The 17,492-nt window shown below is 49.8% G+C and overlaps 1 protein-coding gene across 5 annotated transcripts in view; it reads right to left on the bottom strand.

Moving 5' to 3' along the window:
• Positions 1-426: 426 nt before the first annotated feature.
• Positions 427-17,492, bottom strand: part of KCNA2 (potassium voltage-gated channel subfamily A member 2) — a 39,861-nt gene continuing 22,795 nt past the window's right edge. The window contains exons 1-3 of one of the 5 annotated variants that reach the window (XM_009215011.4): positions 14,664-14,802; positions 12,175-12,510; positions 427-11,729 (exon numbers count right to left, since the gene is read on the bottom strand). In XM_009215011.4, the coding sequence (XP_009213275.1) occupies positions 10,069-11,568 (1,500 nt within the window). In that variant the 5' untranslated portion in view covers positions 11,569-11,729; positions 12,175-12,510; positions 14,664-14,802 and the 3' untranslated portion in view covers positions 427-10,068. Of the gene's footprint in view, positions 11,730-12,174; positions 12,511-13,017; positions 13,144-14,040; positions 14,146-14,383; positions 14,803-17,492 lie in introns of those variants that run through there. The other 4 variants (XM_009215001.4, XM_009215004.4, XM_003892364.5 and 1 more) reach the window with 4 other exon arrangements.

Consider the following 17,492-nt stretch of genomic DNA (forward strand, 5'->3'; position numbering starts at 1 on the left):
GTCCAGACTCCTGTCTAGGGAATCATTTTCAAGCAGTAATGGGCGGAGGTGGGGGTGGGTTTGAGGTGCGGCTGCATTTAAATGATTCCCAGACTGTGTTTGGTCTTCAAACTGGGTACCCCACCCCCACACATCCTCCAGCTCCATGGAAGATACAGGAAGTGTTAATGTAATTGGGGAGATCTCACGCACCCACCTACCCTCCCATTCACATACTCTGCCTTGTCTGCGCAGGGCTCCCAGTCAAGGGCAGGTGGGCACAGGCCAAGATGATTCCCAGTGCATCCAGGAGGACCCTCTCCCGTCCTGCCTGGTCTCTGTCTGGACCCTCATGGCCACAGAAACTAGGCTGAGAGTAAGGCAAGCACACTTGCGTGTTGTAGGGACGATAATTCCAGCAGGCAAGAAAGAAGTGAAAACCATCAGTGTCTGTCAAAAATTTTATTTTTTTCATATCACACAGAATGATGTTAAAATAAATCCTCAGTAATATATATTTATATACTTATTTACTTGTGTCAATATTTACAAAAGACTGTGGAGCTCTATGAAGTCTATGTACACCTATGATCAGGTGGACAGGCAATGTTCATTGAGGCACATATGTACACATATATGTATAACCTATGTACAAATATCAGACCCTACTGACACAGGAACTCTCAGCTGCAGAAGTCCTGGGCGGGGCAGTGTTGGTGGGGCTGAAAGCTTCCAGAATATGTCAGCAAGAATGATAATATCAATACATCCTGTGCAATGTAGTTACAGCTGGTGTCTAAATTTTCAAGAAGCAAACAAATAGTTAAATGACTCCCAACTCCCATGAGTCTTCCCCACAAGTCCTGCTCCGCCTTCAGCTCTCATTGGTCCCCAGCCTCTTATCACCATGGAGACCCCAGTTCCCTTTCGGCATCATCCTTACGAAGCTTTACCATCAGCCTTGGAGTTCCTTCTGCTATTGATCCCCAGGAGACTTATTTATCTACCTCTTTGAGTTTTCAGCAATTATTAGAGACAGGACATGGGAGGGCAGCTGAAGAGTCATGCACAAGCAGCAAGGAAGCCAGTGCAAACCCTAATTGGAGTCTGTGCTGCATGAGCTTAAGTGAGCGGCAGTCATTTCCTCTCTCTCTCTCTCTCTCTCTCTGTGTGTATATATATATATACACACACACACACATACATATACACAATATAAAATCTCCAGAGACAGCCTATATAAGCACATAAGCACACAGGTCTGGAAAAGGAAATAGCATCCTCCACTCACGAGCTTTACAGCTATGTCCCTGATGAAAATTAAGAGAATCTTCCTTGATTGCTGGCACCATTAATCTCAACTGTTCCAAGATTATCCTCAGTGGAGAGAGGGGTGCAGGGATGCAGAAAACCAGGAAGAGGCCAATTTGGCTGGGGTATTGTTTGCTCAGCAGGCTAGAGCTTGATCATGGGACTTTCCAGCTTCCTGGGGCCCTTCAAATGAAGGAACCATCCAAGCACGACAACAAAAGGAAACTGGGTCGCTGGATCCCACGTGAAGGCAGAACTGGGGCAAGCACAGAGCATGTTCAAACCCTCAGGAGCTGAGACTCACCCCCGCCAAAGCCAGCCAGGTCTCTCTTCTTGCTTTTCTATCCCATTTCTTAGCCTGGAGCTGATGTGCTCCTTTCCAGCCCCACCTGGCAGGTCAAAGTCCTTGCCTTACACTTCATAGGCTAAAAAGGCAGTAATGTTAGCAGCTGACATGGAAATTGTTTGGTAGCAAAGTGTGCCCCTGAATATTCTCTTCCTCCCAGCTCCTCCTATTGCTTTCTCTAGCAGCCCAGAGCATTTATTCACTCATACAAACAAGGCATTCGGTGTCTAGGGAATCATTTTCAAGGAGAAGCAGGGCTTAGAGGCTTCTCACAGAGACTCAGAAAGACACAGGACTGAGTCCTCTGGATAGCTACCAAGGGTCCTAGCACACAGCCACATCTACACTGCCCTCAATGATCTAGACGTTGCAGTAGCTGTCTACATTATTACATAATCATGCCCTGTGCATCCATCAGTGGAATGATGCAGGGAGTTCTCAGCTGCAAACTCATCTGGAACACATTTGACTATTTTAGGAGTGCACAGGAGCATAGAAAGATATCCATTTCCATGCTGAGGTTCATAAAGTACAAGAAGTAGCCATCCAGACAGGCCACCTCAACTGCCTCAGTTCACCAGATAGTCATGCCAAGTCCGGGTTATGGGCTTCTGCTGCCTAATCACAACTAACATAGCCAGACTGGAGGGCTTCTGTGGGTGTGGGGATATGGCAGACACCCCTGCACCACCTCAATTGCTCCAGATACAGTGAAAAATTCCTCCCACTTCCATCCAGGTAGAAAGCACACAATCAAACGCAAGAGGTGAGGCTGAGAGAAACTGTCTCCCATGGATCTAACACACTAGCAGGCAAGAGGGAGAATGAGAGCAGGTTTTAGCTTGCACCTAGCTGTTTCTTGAGTGATGTGTACAGCTAACCCCCAAAGAGGCAACTGAATTTCAGCTGCTCTAATACCCACACCCTCAACTTAGGTTTAGTCATAATAAAAAACAGAATGGATTTGTTAGTTCCATTGATTGCCACAAACCTCACCTTCTGTGTGGCAGAGATGTGCTTTAGTTCTTCATTGGAATGTTACTTTCAGATCTCATAAACCTCAAACCTAGGGCACCACCCATGACAAAGAGAATGCTAAATAGATCAATCCTTTGCCAGGTCATCAAGCTTTCCACTCCCCTCAAGTACAAAGTTTGGAATAACTTATCTGGTCCTCAGTGATGAGGTTATAGCCAACCGGGGCAGACAGAAGAAAGGCTAAAGCACCTGGCTGTTAGATCAGACTTCCCTTTTATCCCTGAGTCAGGCAGCCACCTGGGAGGGAAAGGAAAGAGGTGATCCTGGAGCCTGTTCTTTCTTTATGAAAGATCTGCCTTCTAGAGCGGTCCCTAAGCAGAAAAAAAAAAGTGGAACTGGAGAGGTGAAAAGAATGCAAAGGAGGTCATTCAAAAAATGCACATAAATGCAGTTTATTCCTTGGATTGCCAAATTTATTCCACATGAGTGAAACTAAGGAGATTGGTCAATGTATAATTCTATAATTTAAAAAATAGTATACATATATACATATACTATATATATACACACACAAATATATGTATATATGGAAAACCTCTAAAAACTCAGGACCAATTAACCGAAACCTTGATTGACAAGAGTTATGTTTTCTTACTATACTTTCAGTAGAAAGAGGCAAATGACAGCAAGGGCTCTATCTGATGAGCCAGGATGTGCCCCAGTGGCCCATTTCCAGGTCTATCTTGTAGCCAGCAGTCATTCAGCCTGTCTCTTTGGTCTTCTCCACCTATCTCCACTTCTGTACAATAAGCACAGAGGTTTACAGTGTTGACCCTGAGCAAGGCAAGGTCCCTGTTATCTTCAAACACTTTACTTAACTAAGGCAGGAAAGTTTATGCTAACCTACTTAGGAAATATTTTTCTCAATAACAAAGGTTGAACCAGACATGCTTTCCCATTCCCACTCAAATAACCAGAATTGCAAAGCAACCAGGATGTTCCCGTCCCTGAGGTTTCCCCATCAGTTAACTGAGGTTTTGCTGTACACATGTGTATAGAGCAAGGTAGATCAAAAAAGAATGGAATGGGACCCTGGGATTGCCAGCCTTCCCTGATTGTCCAGTCTGAGCATTTAACCTCACAGATGTTTTAGGAAAGGGAACTCTTCTGAATCCCCTGGTTATGTGTGCAAATATTTGTGCAGCTGCACACTCTAGCGGGTAGTAGAGTCTTTATTTCACTAATGTCATGCCCTAACCACCGAAACTTCTATCCCTGTAGACTTCTACCGAAATCCACAAGAACTTGCTTCCTTCTGCAGCTCTCATGGAGTCCCTTTGGTTGAGCAAGTCAGCTTATTCTGAAGGAGACTTAGAGGGCAATTCCCAAATCTGCCCAGGCTACTGATCCCAAGTGCAAACCTCCAGGCCACATTCCCTCAGCATCCATCTCCCTGGGGAAGGGAGGAAGGGCAGCAAAAGGATCAAGTAATGGCTTTTAGTGCATGGAAATGATCTTCTGTAATGGCTCAGGATGCTTTATTCTTATCTATTGGGAAGTGCTTTCCTGTAGGCTTACATTACATCTGCCAGACTGAGGGAAAGTCAACAAAATGGGCTGAAGAGGTCACATAAATTTAGGATTTTTGTGCCTAGAGGTTGTAAGGATGCTGTGTGACAGCAGGCAGAAATGGGGAGACAGAGGGAGAGGAGACAGAGACACACATGGAGACAGAGAGATGCACACAGGAACGAGACAGAGCGACAAAGCCCTCTCACAGGCCTTCCTCGTGCATACACTGCATCTTAGCATATGTGTCCATTCCAGAAGGAGGTCAGATCTCAGAGGACAGGAGTCATGTGAACACATGGGAAGAAGAAACTACAGAGACTGTGAACGAGCCCCCAGAAGTCAAGGGCATTATCTGATAATCCAGGTACTATCTATCACTTTTCAGTCCTGAGAGCAAGATTTTGAAAGAGCTATTGCTAAAGAAAACAGTCACTATTTATTTTATTGCACTTTTCCTCTTTAAAAATATTCAAACACAAACTATGAGAGATGAAGCTGAGATTTGGTGGGAAGGGAAGCAGAAAGAAAGGAAAAGTAAACTAGGTTAGTTTGAGGAAGAGAACCTTCCTGCATGTAGGGGAGCCCCTACCTCCATCTGTCCCTGCTGGTTGCTTTGATAGGGGAACGGGGTTGGACTCAACAAGGGTCAAGTCTGAAGATATAGATGATGGTCACAATAGCTACTGAGACAGCTCCCAGCATCCCCCTCTCTGCGGGTTGGCTCAGGTGGCTGATGATGTTAATGAGGTTAAGGTCATGAGTTCAAACCTGGCAATGGATACCTTGCCAAGGCTAGGGGAACCTCCATTGTGTAACCAAGGAGCACCATGGACATTATAGTCCTCACAGACCAGGCAGCCATCACCTACATACAAGCTGTTATGACAATGGGCCCCAGGAAAGCCCTGGGGAGCAGAGCTCAGCACCATCATCCCCTCTCTTGAGTAAACAAGTTAAAGCACTGTGCTCCCCTGCCTGACATAGGGGTAGTGGTGCCACCTTCATACGCAATTTGCACACTGTTCTATAGTTTCCTTTTGGGGGAGTCAGCCTCTATGACTCTAGTATTGTGGGCAGTGTGGAACCCCCAGCCTGAGGAGCTTCAGAGGGTGCTGTCCTCTCTCCACTTGGGTTGACACTGACAGAGTCCTCACTACACTATAGTGATAGATCCAGGAAGAACAGGTAGGATAAGCTAGTCCTGGGCACTCCCAACATGGAGCAGCAACATGAACACCCAGGCTGGGGTCTCAGGTCATCATAGCTTCCATAGGAGCCCTTTCCATACTGGGCTAATGCAATCTAGAGGCACACTCCCATGGGGCCCCTTTTAAAAGTCTAACCTCCTGGTGACATGCCAACACTAGCCTCAGAAGCACAGGTGAGAGGGACAGAGGCAAGCAGGGAAGAAGGAAGAGATCATGTCAAGTATCACTGAAGTTTCAGGAAGCACAGAGCCTTAATTATTTTCTTAATTAAATGTTGGCTCCTAAAAAGTTTACTCTGACATCTGACCTGCTCAGCCACTCTTCCTTCCTGACAATCTCTCCACCTTTCCTGGGCCTCTTCCTTTTTGGCCTCCTGAAAACTCCAACTTTCTTGAAAATGAGTCCACAGAGGCACTTGATGAAGCCAACGGGAATGGTATCTTGACTTGGAAACACAAGTTTCCAGCAATGCACAAGTTTTGGACCCACATGTCCATTCCTTGCTGTTGTTGCCTTTTCTGTAGAGATTGGGAGCTGTGACCATCACTGGAAGGGAGGGTGAGCCACAACAGGATGGCTGCAGGAGTAGAAATCAGGAGTGAGGCCTGATCCAAGGCCTGACTGCAACTCCTAACTTCAAATGTAGGTGAAGCCTTTGCTAAAATGCACTCAGCTCTCAGCTAGTCCTACTGACGGGAAGAACCGGCTCCAAGAGTAACCCAAAATGGTGGGTAATCTTAGAAAGTATTTAACTACGGCCTTAGAATATTGGATAAAGTCAGGCCCTCTAAAAAGTGTTAGCTTGTTTAGTCTTAGATGTATGTTCTTAATCACTTTTTACTTAAGCTGAACCAGGTTGCATAGCAATTGGATGGGAGGCAGAGCATCCAGGGGAGCCCAACAAGGGGGAAAGGGAGAGCGCGTCTGGGATTGAACATCGCCAGAGGGGAATCAGGAGTTGGCCCCTTTGGGCTTATGCCCAAGAGCAAGTGAAATGCCACAAGCAAGTAAAGGTGGCTCATTTTAAGAGACAGGTCTCTATAGGGTCTCAACTTCCTGACTTTGCCCCAAAAAGCTGCAAAGGATGGAAGGGCAATAAGATCTGTGGGCTTAGAGAATGTTGGGAACATCTTCACCCTGGTCCTGGGCTCAAGATCCTGCAGTTTCTTGAGCCATTACTGCTTTTAAGAGAATGGGCTGAATCGGGAGATCCCAGGTGCTGGGAGAAGGGGAGCCTGGGCTGTTGGGTTGTCTGTGTGGATTTGCTGGAAGGAAGTAAGGGTCATGGCAAGGAGGCCTATATTAGGCTGCCAGCTGTCCCAGGTACTTCCACACTCTGCCCCCAGGTTTCTGGTGGGAGGAAGATGAATTGGTAGAGACCCCATGCAATTCCCGGTCTTAGTTAGATATCTGCTTGATGTGGTGGCCCATCCTTCTGCTTGAAACCTAGGAGTTACTTCTCAGGACTGAAATCTGGTGGTGAGAGAAAAGACTAGAGAAAGATTCCGTGAAGGATACTGAGGGATATAAACACAGGCCAGGGAAAGGTGATTAAATCTGATCTTTTGTTTGTCCCTGTTAATTCATAGCTCTGGGGGCAGGGCAATGGGTCTGAGCATATGTCCGCATTTCATGTGTATTGTGTGATGTTTCTGAGCATGTGTGCTATGTATCTTGTGTGCCTATTATAAGTAAATGCATTGTGTGTATATAGTGAGTTTATGTGTATTTCATGTGTAGAAACAATGGTAAAGTAGCCTTTGTGTATCTTACATGCATATGCATTTTGTCCGTGTAGTTTTTTATGTATCTTGCATCTGAGTTGCAGGTTGTGTATTTGTATGTGGTGTATGTTTGTCTTTTGTGTATGTTCTGTGTAAATTCTGTATCTGTGCAGAGTGTGCATTTTGTATACAGTTATAACCATATATCTTCTGTGTTTGCTTTTATGTTAACTTGGTCTGTCTGTATTTTGCACATGTTGCATGTTTTATGTTTGTGTGTGACAACAGTGTACCTATTTTGTGGTGAATGTACATGACTGTGTGTGAACATTTTAGAGTCCTGGGCCAACGACACTGTGATAAAATATCTACCCCGACCTAGGCCTCAGATATGGGTTGCTTTACCTTCCATTTTCCAAAGGTCTGTGTCCCTCCCACCCCATGTCTTGGAAATTCAGCACCACCTCCCATGAAGGAGAGGAAGAGAAGCACAGAGGCTTTGTGCTGGGCATGGGATGCCCTGCAGATACCTGGGGATGTGGGTGACCAGGCACTAATGAGCACCCTGGGCCTAGCACCCTGAGCTGGTGCCCCATGCCCCAAGACAACTGGCTAGGCAGCAGTGAGGCCTGGGCTGGAGCCACCCCTGCACAGCCCGACCCCTGCAATTCACTGTTTGGGAAAATTCAGCCACTCTGTCAAAAGGCAAAGAAGCCCAGTCTGGTAAGTTAAAAGCCCCCTACCTGAGGCCATTTCAGGGTCAACCTACTGTCTACCTTTAGGCTGTGCAGTGCTCATTTGCACTCTGCCTGTTCTGGGGGGTGGGAAATGATTCTTTACCCATCCTTTGGTTCTTTTTAAAAAGCAGGTCTCATTGCCAGTTTAATGGGGAGAGAGTTTGGGTCTGGAGATCAAAATGATGCCTTTGGATCATCTAGGGACTCCATCCCTTAGTCCTGGATTTCAGACATTTCCACATACAGGAGGCTCCCTTTAAGTCCAGATCAGTGGAATTTGGTCCCAGGGAGTCCTACTCCTTGGTGTCCTTGGTTTCAAAGCAGGGGATCCATTCTGGCTCTTTAGGGAAAGGTTCGTGAAAGTGACAGATGCAGAGCCAAATGATAATAAGATCCAAGTGGCATAGGTAAAGGTGAAAATGGAGATGATGAACAGGATGAACTATAGAGAGGAGGCCCAGGGTAGGTCTGGCCCAGGACAGCTGGAACTGTGAGGGCCACAGGGCCCTTGTGCACTCAGTAAGACAAGCTTCAGCCATGGGAACTGAAGCTGCAGCACATGGAGGGCAGAAAGACAATTCTAACGTCTAGGAATCCATGGATACTGGAGTGTCTGAGGCAATGGCAGCAAACCCAGGCCCAGTGGGGTTACCAGTGAGACAAATTAACCCGTTAGGCCTCTTAGACAGCCAACCCACCAAGCAGTGGATTTGCTCCTGAACCTGAACTCCAGAAAATGAATATATATATGTGTGTGTATGTATATACATATACACACATATGTATGTATATATATACACCCTAGTGCACATAGTCAAACACATGCATAAATTGCCCTGTGTCAAAAATATTGCATAAGCTTGTACAATGTTCAAATGCAATTTTTTTTTTCTATCGCTAGCTAGGTAGAGGAACGCGTGAAAGAGAGATACTCAATATATATTTATATACACTGGATCCACAGACCTGCCTGTCGTCAGGACCAGATGCCCTGGTCCACTGTACAGTCATGCCCGTGACTAGGTTATTTCCTAAGGTGCAGTCATGTGAGGTGTTCAGATGCTGCCTTCCCTGCTTACTCTCCTGGCTTTGCAGAGGTCTGCGTTCCTGTTTAGAAGAACAGGGATAGCTAGGCTGGGGGGCCAGAAGTTTTAGTTCCATTCCAAATAGTCTATCTTTTCCCCTGATGGAGGGATTTTGCCTTCTGATGGGAAAAAACCCCCTAGTTCAAGACCATTCCAAGCCTATTAATACTCTAAATATTAATACTGTGTAGGCTACTAGGAAAATAGGTTATCTCCTGTGTTTTAAATATTGAGATTCATGCAACAAACACCCATGCAGCTCTATTGCATCACTGGTAAATTTCACTGCAGTGTCAGTGTAGCTGGGCCACATCAGTAGGAAAGCAGATGTCTGCAAACTCCAGTAAGAAACCAGACATGTTTTTGTGACCCTGGAGCCTGCAAAAATGGTGAAATCAGAGGCTTAGAGGTCCGTTGGTTTGTTAGCTTCTCCCCATAGGCCTAAGGGAACAAATGTGAAACTTGACAACTCATATTTGGTTATACTAACTGTCCCTCCCCCGGGCTTCCCTCACATCGACACTGCAGAGAAAAAGCAGAATGCAGCATTTTCCGTTATGAAACACAAGCCTCCGGAGCATCTACTTGGCAATTGCAATTCACAAACCTCAGCCTGTGACACAGAAAGTAATTCCAACACACAGGACTGTGTGTTCTTTTCAATGCAAAAATGAGAATGACCTTTTGAGTAAACACCAGCTATTTAAAGCTAAACCATGATTGTGTTCCTCTGTGAAAGGGCAGGTGGGCTCAAATGGGGTGGTGGGATGGCGGGGAGGGGAGTGCATCTCCTGGATGTTGTGTGCATTTCATTAGGAAGGAATGATGGCACTGATATGGTGCACTGTGTATTGGATATGAGGTGGCCTCAATGTCTTTCTGAAATCCTAGCTTGATAGGTGACTCCCGTCTTTGGAAACTCATAAGCCGGTGATGAGGATGTGCATGAAAGCCATGATAGATATTCTGTGTCCTAAATCAAAGTCAAAAGATCAAAAGTCACTTGCACAACTATTGCTTTCCATGCAGAACCAGATACACACTGTAGAACACACTGACTACAATGCAGGCTATTATGCAACATCTGCATTAGTTCCATTGAGCTGTGAGTATGGTAATAGGTTTCAATCAGACATCAGTTAACATTTTGGTAATATTCACATAGTTTGTGTTAGCCAAGGTACAGTTGGCTGTTTTCAAGTTTTCCTCTCTAAAGTCCTCATTACTGTTGTTTACCCCCTCCTGGATCTCCATGTAATCGGACTTACTAATGGTAGAGGCACTTCTACTTTTCTTTAGGTCAGGGGAGGATGGGATCTTTGGACAGCTTGTCACTTGCAAGTATTGGGCCTGCTCCTCTCCCTCTGTCTCCCGGTGGTAGAAGTAGTTGAAATTGGACACAATGACAGGGACCGGTAAGGCAATAGTTAACACACCTGCAATTGCACATAGGGAACCCACTATCTTTCCCCCAATGGTAGTTGGAACCATGTCTCCATAGCCTACAGTTGTCATGGAGACGACTGCCCACCAGAAGGCATCTGGGATGCTGGGGAACTGGGACTCTCGCTCATCGGCCTCTGCAAAATAGACAGCACTAGAGAAAAGGATGACCCCTATGAAGAGAAAGAATATCAGGAGGCCCAATTCTCTCATGCTGGCTTTGAGGGTCTGACCTAGAATCTGGAGACCTTTGGAGTGTCTGGACAACTTGAAAATCCTAAAGACTCTTACCAACCGGATGACACGGAGGATGGCCAGTGACATGGCCTGCTGGCCTTGCTGAGCGTCCTCTGGCTTCTCAGCCAACTCTGTCCCCAAGGTGATGAAGTAGGGGATGATGGCCACAATGTCAATGATGTTCATGATGTTGGTGAAGAAGCCGGCTTTGCTGGGACAGGCAAAGAACCTCACCAAGAATTCAAAGGAGAACCAGATGATGCAGAGTGTCTCTACAATGAAGAAAGGGTCTGTGAAGGAAGTGGACTGCTGGTACCCGATGGTGCTGTTGGAATAGGTGTGGAAGGTCACCCCACCACCATGCATGTCTTCATTCTCATCCCGGAAGATGGGCAATGTTTCCAGACAGAAGCTGACAATTGAGATCAGAATCACCATGACAGACACAATAGCTATAATCCTGGCAGGCCCTGAGCTCTCTGGGTATTCAAAGAGAAGCCACACTTGTCTCTGAAACTCATTTTCAGGCAGAGGACGCTCTTCCTCCTTGATGTAGCCTTCATCTTCCCGAAACATCTCCATCGCTTCTTCTCCCAGCTCATAAAACCGAATTTCTTCAGAGAATATATCTAAGGGCACATTCACAGGTCGCCTCAATCGGCCCCCCGACTGGTAGTAGTACAAAATGGCATCAAAGCTAGGGCGGTTCCGATCGAAAAAGTACTCATTTCGGAGGGGGTCAAAGTACCTCATTCGTTTCTTTGGGTCCCCTAAGAGGGTCTCTGGAAACTGGGCTAAGGTCTTTAGCTGGGTCTCAAACCGCAGCCCTGAGATGTTGATCACCACCCTCTCACAGCACTCGTGGTCTGCCTCTGGGTCATAGGTGTCCTGGGGGTGCCCAGGGAGGGCAGCAGCCTCGTCTGCTGGGTCTCCGGTGGCCACTGTCATAATTGGGACTGAGAAGCGCCTCACGCTATGCCTTTCAGCTGCCTGGTGGCAGGGAGCTCAGGGTGCTGCTACTGGCCCCAGGAAGCACAGGAGCATTGGCCTGGTCTCCTGCAGGAGAGCCCCGAGAGCTCTCTGAGAGCTGGAGAGACAGCCTCGCTTGGCTGAAAGACAGAGGCAGTTATTGACATGCGGCTACTCAGCATTGGCAGCCCGACATGGGTTGCCACTTTTTGTCTCCCATCTCTCAGCCAAGAGTTCAGAAACATGATCACCACCACCACAACGACAAAGCAAAATGTACTTTCACCTTGTAACTTGTCTGGGGATCAGGGGGAGCAGGTAGCAATCTCTCAAGGAACCTCTGGAATGCCCTGCACTGGGGGAAGGTGGCTGGTACAGGCCCACTTGTACCACACAGGCTTCGTGGAGCATAACCCCATGCTAATAGGTTAAAAGTGGACCCTCTCCCAGGTGCTGCACTAATGTCTCAGATACTCGTACCCAGGGAGGTGTTCACGGTGGGGGATCTTGGGCCTGGGTCTTCCTCATTGGCCTCTACCCTAATGATTCTACACAAGGTTGTTATTAAATGATAGATTGATTTACCTGACCAGACAGGAACCTGAAGCTCTCTTCCTTGCAGAGCTGATCAGATGCTGCAGGAATCTTAGATGCACAAACAGGCAGCCCAACTCCCCATCACGTCTTCTCACTCCAGCTAGAAATAATGGTGAGTCATTCTGGGCAGGAGGGCAGATTCTGGGTCCTGGAGGTGAGCTCTAGGACTGGGCTGGGCTGGAGGGGCGATGTGATGCCTGGCCAGGGGCATGCGGGACTTGAAGACAGCCGAGCATGGGCCTGGAGCCTTTTGAAGGAAGGAGGCAAGATGCAAAGCTCAGCAAAAGCTGGAGTCCTGGCTGTCCTCAGGAGGTGTGACGTTGCCTGGAAAAAAACAGCAGCAAGGTGGAACCAGGGCATTTGGGCAGCTGGTGCCAAGATTTAGGAGGGTCTAGCAGCTTCCCTCATGGGAGGTGACAGGCCCCCATGCCCACCCTCCATTCTGATGCCAGACCTGAGGACTATCCCTCAGCCTTCCTGCCTCTTCTGGGCAGGCTTCCCATCAGCTTGAAGCACTTTCTCCCAGGGAGCAAGACTCAGGGTTAGCTGGGCCTGCCTTATCCAAGGGCCACCCTGGGTTGATCCAGGTCCCTAGTCCCCAGCTGCTCTCAGGAAGGACTCTGGAAGAAGCACTCCTACCCCCACATGTCAGGGCACAGCAGCTCCCAAGAGGAGGGCTTAGCTCACTGCAGCCTGTCTACAAGCTCTGACCTCAGCCAGTCCTGGAAAAGAAGCACCCCACCCCCCCAGCACACACAGACTGCTTCAGAGCGCATCTAGGGAGACCCCACACAACAAAGTCGGCACTGTACGAAAGCTGGATGAACTTACTCTCCCTCCGGGATCCCTGGGCCGCAGGCCTCCCTCTGAGCCGGGTGACATTTGAGCTGGGCAGTCGCTCGACCACTGATTCCTCCCCCAAGAGAAAATCCCTCACATCTCCTCAGCAGGGAGCACAGAACAAACGCTCAGCCTGCCTAGCTGTGAGGCTGCTTGGCAGCAGCGAGAGGGGGAGCCTGGAGGAAGCCGGCTTCCGGACTGGCCCCCTGCCGACCCAATCCCGCAGGCCCCAGGGCGGGGAGGGGTCTGGGCCCTCTCCCCATCGCCCCGGGCTCCGGCCGGGATTCCGTCCGGCGCGCTCACCGCTCGCCTCGGCGCAGAGGACCAGACCCTCCCGCTGGCCGCGGCCGCTAGCGCCACCTTAACCCCCTCCTGCCCGCGCGGTCGGCTCCTGCTGCGGGCCCGAGCGCAGCTCAGCTCTTAAGCCCCCGGGGTCCAGCCGAGGGACCGCCGAGGCTCAGTCTCCACCCAAAAATCCCGGAACCTGATCTCTGGGGGTGGGGAGTAGCCGGCGCCAGGCTGCTGCCCCAGATCTCAGCTTCCTTTTAAGCGCGGGGGCTCGGCTGCAGCCCACGGCCCCAGCGAAGGGGAAAGCCCTCTCTGCAGCAAAGCTGTTTGTTATTCTGTGCCGTAAAGGCGAATGCAGCCCGGCCGTCCCAAGTGGTTCAGGTCCTCCAACCCGCGCTATTTACCAGACTTGGTTATGCTGCCAGCTGCACTTCCCACCACCCACCAGCTCCTCTCCGTGCCCTCCGCCCCGCGCCACGCAAACCCCAGAGGGTCCCAAGCCCATTCTGTGCACTCTTCTTGAGCAGGGTGCAAGTTCCCCTTGATCTCCCCGGTCCAGGACTTGCCGAGCGGACTGCAGTGGTCGGCAAGGGCTTGCCCGCCCGGGACTCAGCCCGAGCCTGCTGCGCTGCAGGCTGCGCCGCCAGATGCCCCGCAGCCCCTCTGGGCGCCGCCGCCGGGCAGGGAAGGCAGCACGCGCCACGCAACGCCCCGACACGGATTTACCCTTCCGGATGGGCACCGGGGCCTCCATGTTCCTGGGTTACGGCCAGCGCCGGCAGAACCCCAGCAGCGGGCGGCGGCGGGGTGCGGGCGGCCAGCCGGGAGCCGGCTCTGCAGATCCGCGGGCGGCGCGTACGGAGCTCCCGGCCGCCGCCCGCAGCCGCACCGCGCCACGCAGCGCCGCACCTGGCTCCACGGCGAACTCGAATTAAAGGGGCCGGTGGGGGCCAGGGCTGGGGCGGCAAACTGCCAGCCGCCGCCACCGAGCTCGTCACCTCGTTGGCCCCCGGGCCTCAGCCCCCACCCTGCGAGGAAAACATTCTTTGGCAGAGCCCGGCTTACTAACCAGAACCTCCAGGAGAGCTCAGCTGGGTGCTGCTGGGCCGGGGAGACTGGGGAGGGCAGAAGTTGAGGGGCGCTGGTGAGAGGCTCCTGCCAACGTAATGAAGTAGGCAAGGAGGAGATAATCAATAGCAGCTATCCCAGGCCCACGGCGGGATCCAGCCCCGCGGGAGACGTGTTGCTATTACTGTGGTGCCGCCAGACAGGATCGGCAGACCCCTTTCTTGCCCTTTCTCCCGCCGTGGCGACCCCTTTTCCAGATCGGCTTCCCACCTCCCTGTTACCCAGCAAAGATTTGGCTTCGCAGGGAAATGCAGCAGGTGCGGTCCGCAGTGTGGCAGAAACTCTTCTGCTGTATTCGCCCCCACCGACAGGAGCCGCAGGAACAGGCAGCACTGCAGGGCTGGCCCTCTCCACTCCCCGACTCCCTCCCCCAGGGCCCGGGCAGGGAAGGCTGGGGGACACGCTGCTGCCCTTGGGAAGAGTCAGCTACTCACAAAACGGGCCCTCTGGCAGAACTTGCAAAGCCAGCTGGCCCACGGGGCTCTGAACTTGGGAGTGCAGCTTACAGCACCCTAGGTGGGCAGACGGGGATGCCCTTTGCTTTTGGGAAATGTGTGTGGGCAGCCCAGCCTGCCTTCTGCCTAGATAGGGCATCTGAGAAGGTCCAGGGTGCTTTGGGGAGGCATAAGACAGCCTCAAGCCCCTGCTAGTTCTGTTCTCCAGGTCCCTGTCAGGGTCACCTAGACAGGTGTGCCAAACAGTGGTGGTTCCTTGAGATCAGACTGCGGTAGATATGGAGCTCTGGATTCAGAGGGGCTCTAGCACTGGGAAGTCCCCACTGGGCCCTCCCCCACCCTCCCGCCAGGAAAACCTCCTCTCTATGTGTGTGCCTCATGGGGAGAGCCCCAAAAGCCCATGAGGCCCGACTCCGGATTCTGGCATTTCGTAGTGGTAGTCTGTGAGGTGTGGTTGAAGACTGGGAGCCTGCCTAGAGCTGCAGGGGGTGGTCTAGGAGGGCAGTGGCCTCCAGGAGCCTGAAGGATGACAGATGACTATAGAGAAGGGCTGGTATGGTTTGGAGTCCCTTGAACCTGGCCTGTCAGTGTCCCAGTCAGTGAACAGCTTGGGTGTTTTGGAGGCAGCCAGATGGAAGCGTAAATCCCTAACAGTTACTAGGTAAGTTATTTCACTTCTCTGGGCACCAGTGTCCTCCTCTGAAAAATCAGGATGCCCCTAAGGGTATGGTGAGGTTTTAATTGTTGAATGAGTTTAGCATCCAGCAGACACTGAATACATGATGATTTCTCTGCTCTGCTTCCTTGTGAAACTCTCCTCATAGCTCTCAGCCTCCAGCATAGCTCTGGGGTGTTTCTCCAGGCTCCCAATCACCAGGTCCTTGTTGCCCTATTCCCTCTGCTTCCCAGATTGCCCCACCCTCTACTCTCCCTGAGATCTCACCATTCCCACCCCTCTACCAAATTGACCGCCAGTTCCCTTCCCTATATACTCTTTTTGAAAGCCTCCCCTGACCAGCACCAAGGGGCTCTGTTTCTCCGACTTGGCACACTGAGTTCTCCTGTCATTTAAAGTCAGATAATCCTGTGTGGCCAAAGTCTGATGCTTTATCCATTTGATCATATGTATATATTTCCTTTGCCTTCCTTCTTGAGAACAGAAGCTGTGGACAGAGAAAAGCCCTTGAAGGAGAATCAATTGTCATAATTGGTGACATGGGCTTACCATGTGTCAGACCCTGTGCTAAGCACTTCTAACCCAGGGCAACATTTAATCTTCACAGCCCTAGAAGTTAGTGTATACATTAGTACCATTTTATAGGAAAGGAAATGGAGGCAGTGAGAGGTGAAATCACCTGCCTGAGGTTAATAAGTGGTGACTCTAGGACTGGAATTAGTTCTTTGTGATTCCAGGACATGTGCCCTTAGCTCCCACACCACACTGTGCAGGTAGAATGAGTAGCCCTTGAATTTCATTTCCCTCTTTGAGATCTTCCTCTGACCTCTGCTTCTATTTTGTGACTTGGCCTCAGGGGTATGTTGTCCTCTCTCTGTCCTTTAAACTTAAGTGTGAACAACAACAAAAAAAGAAATTAACTAAAGAAGGAAAAAAAAAAAAAAAAAGAACCATCATAACAGTTGTTCAGGCACATTTCAGGGCTTCTGCCCTGAAAAGTATCTGTCAGTACCTTGGTTTGGCAGTGCTGTGTAGGAAAAGAACTCAGGCCCTATTCCCAGCACTGACACTTGCTAGCTGTATGAACTTGAGCAAGTTATTGACACTCTCTGAGCCTCCTACTGTTCGTTTCCTAGTTGGTTGAATAGGAGAGCAAAGCTACTTTACAGGGTAATAAGGACAAAATTAATATAAAGAATGGACAGCCAGCTAACTTAACTGAGCCCCCTTTCCAGTTCTGTGGTGGGCTCCATTTCTGATTTTTGGCCACACAATAGCAGCCAGAGTGTCCCTTGATCCTTTCCCTGGGCAGGGTGAAAATCCCCAAAGACCACTCCCTTCCCTTTGGTTTGGTTTCCTGCTTGAGAGCCAGGCCTTGCCCTCAGCAGAGGGAAGGACTGTGGTGGCTGTCACAGTGAGTGATTGGTGACTACGGTCATCTAAAAGAAGAGTTTATAACTGTGTGTGCATACACACCCACACCCACACAGAGGGACTGGAGGCAGAATCTCTTAGTTCTTCCCATTTGTGAATCTTCTCAGGTGTCACTCCCAGGGAACCAGCTCCCCTTCCTGGCATGACTGCCACTTCTGCTTGATGCTCCCCACCAGCCCACTCACCCATGTGCTGGCACAGTCTGCACTCACCCATAGGTAGGCAGGGCAGGAGGACACTGGACTGACAGCCCTCCAGAGATCATTTGATTTAATTCTTGCCACCAGCCAATGGGAAATATATCATTGTCTCTATTTTACAGATGAAGATACTGAAGCTCAGAGACAACCAAGGTAATTTAGCTGGTTAGTAGTGAGGCTGGAACAGAACTCAAGATTGTGTGACTTTATAAGTCACCATGCCATTCTACTGCCCACTTTTACTGTTAGCTGGGTGCCAGGCCTCTGGGCTCAATTTCTGGTCTC

Source organism: Papio anubis, chromosome 1, assembly GCF_008728515.1.
Source record: "Papio anubis isolate 15944 chromosome 1, Panubis1.0, whole genome shotgun sequence".
In the NCBI taxonomy this organism is placed as follows: domain Eukaryota; kingdom Metazoa; phylum Chordata; class Mammalia; order Primates; family Cercopithecidae; genus Papio; species Papio anubis.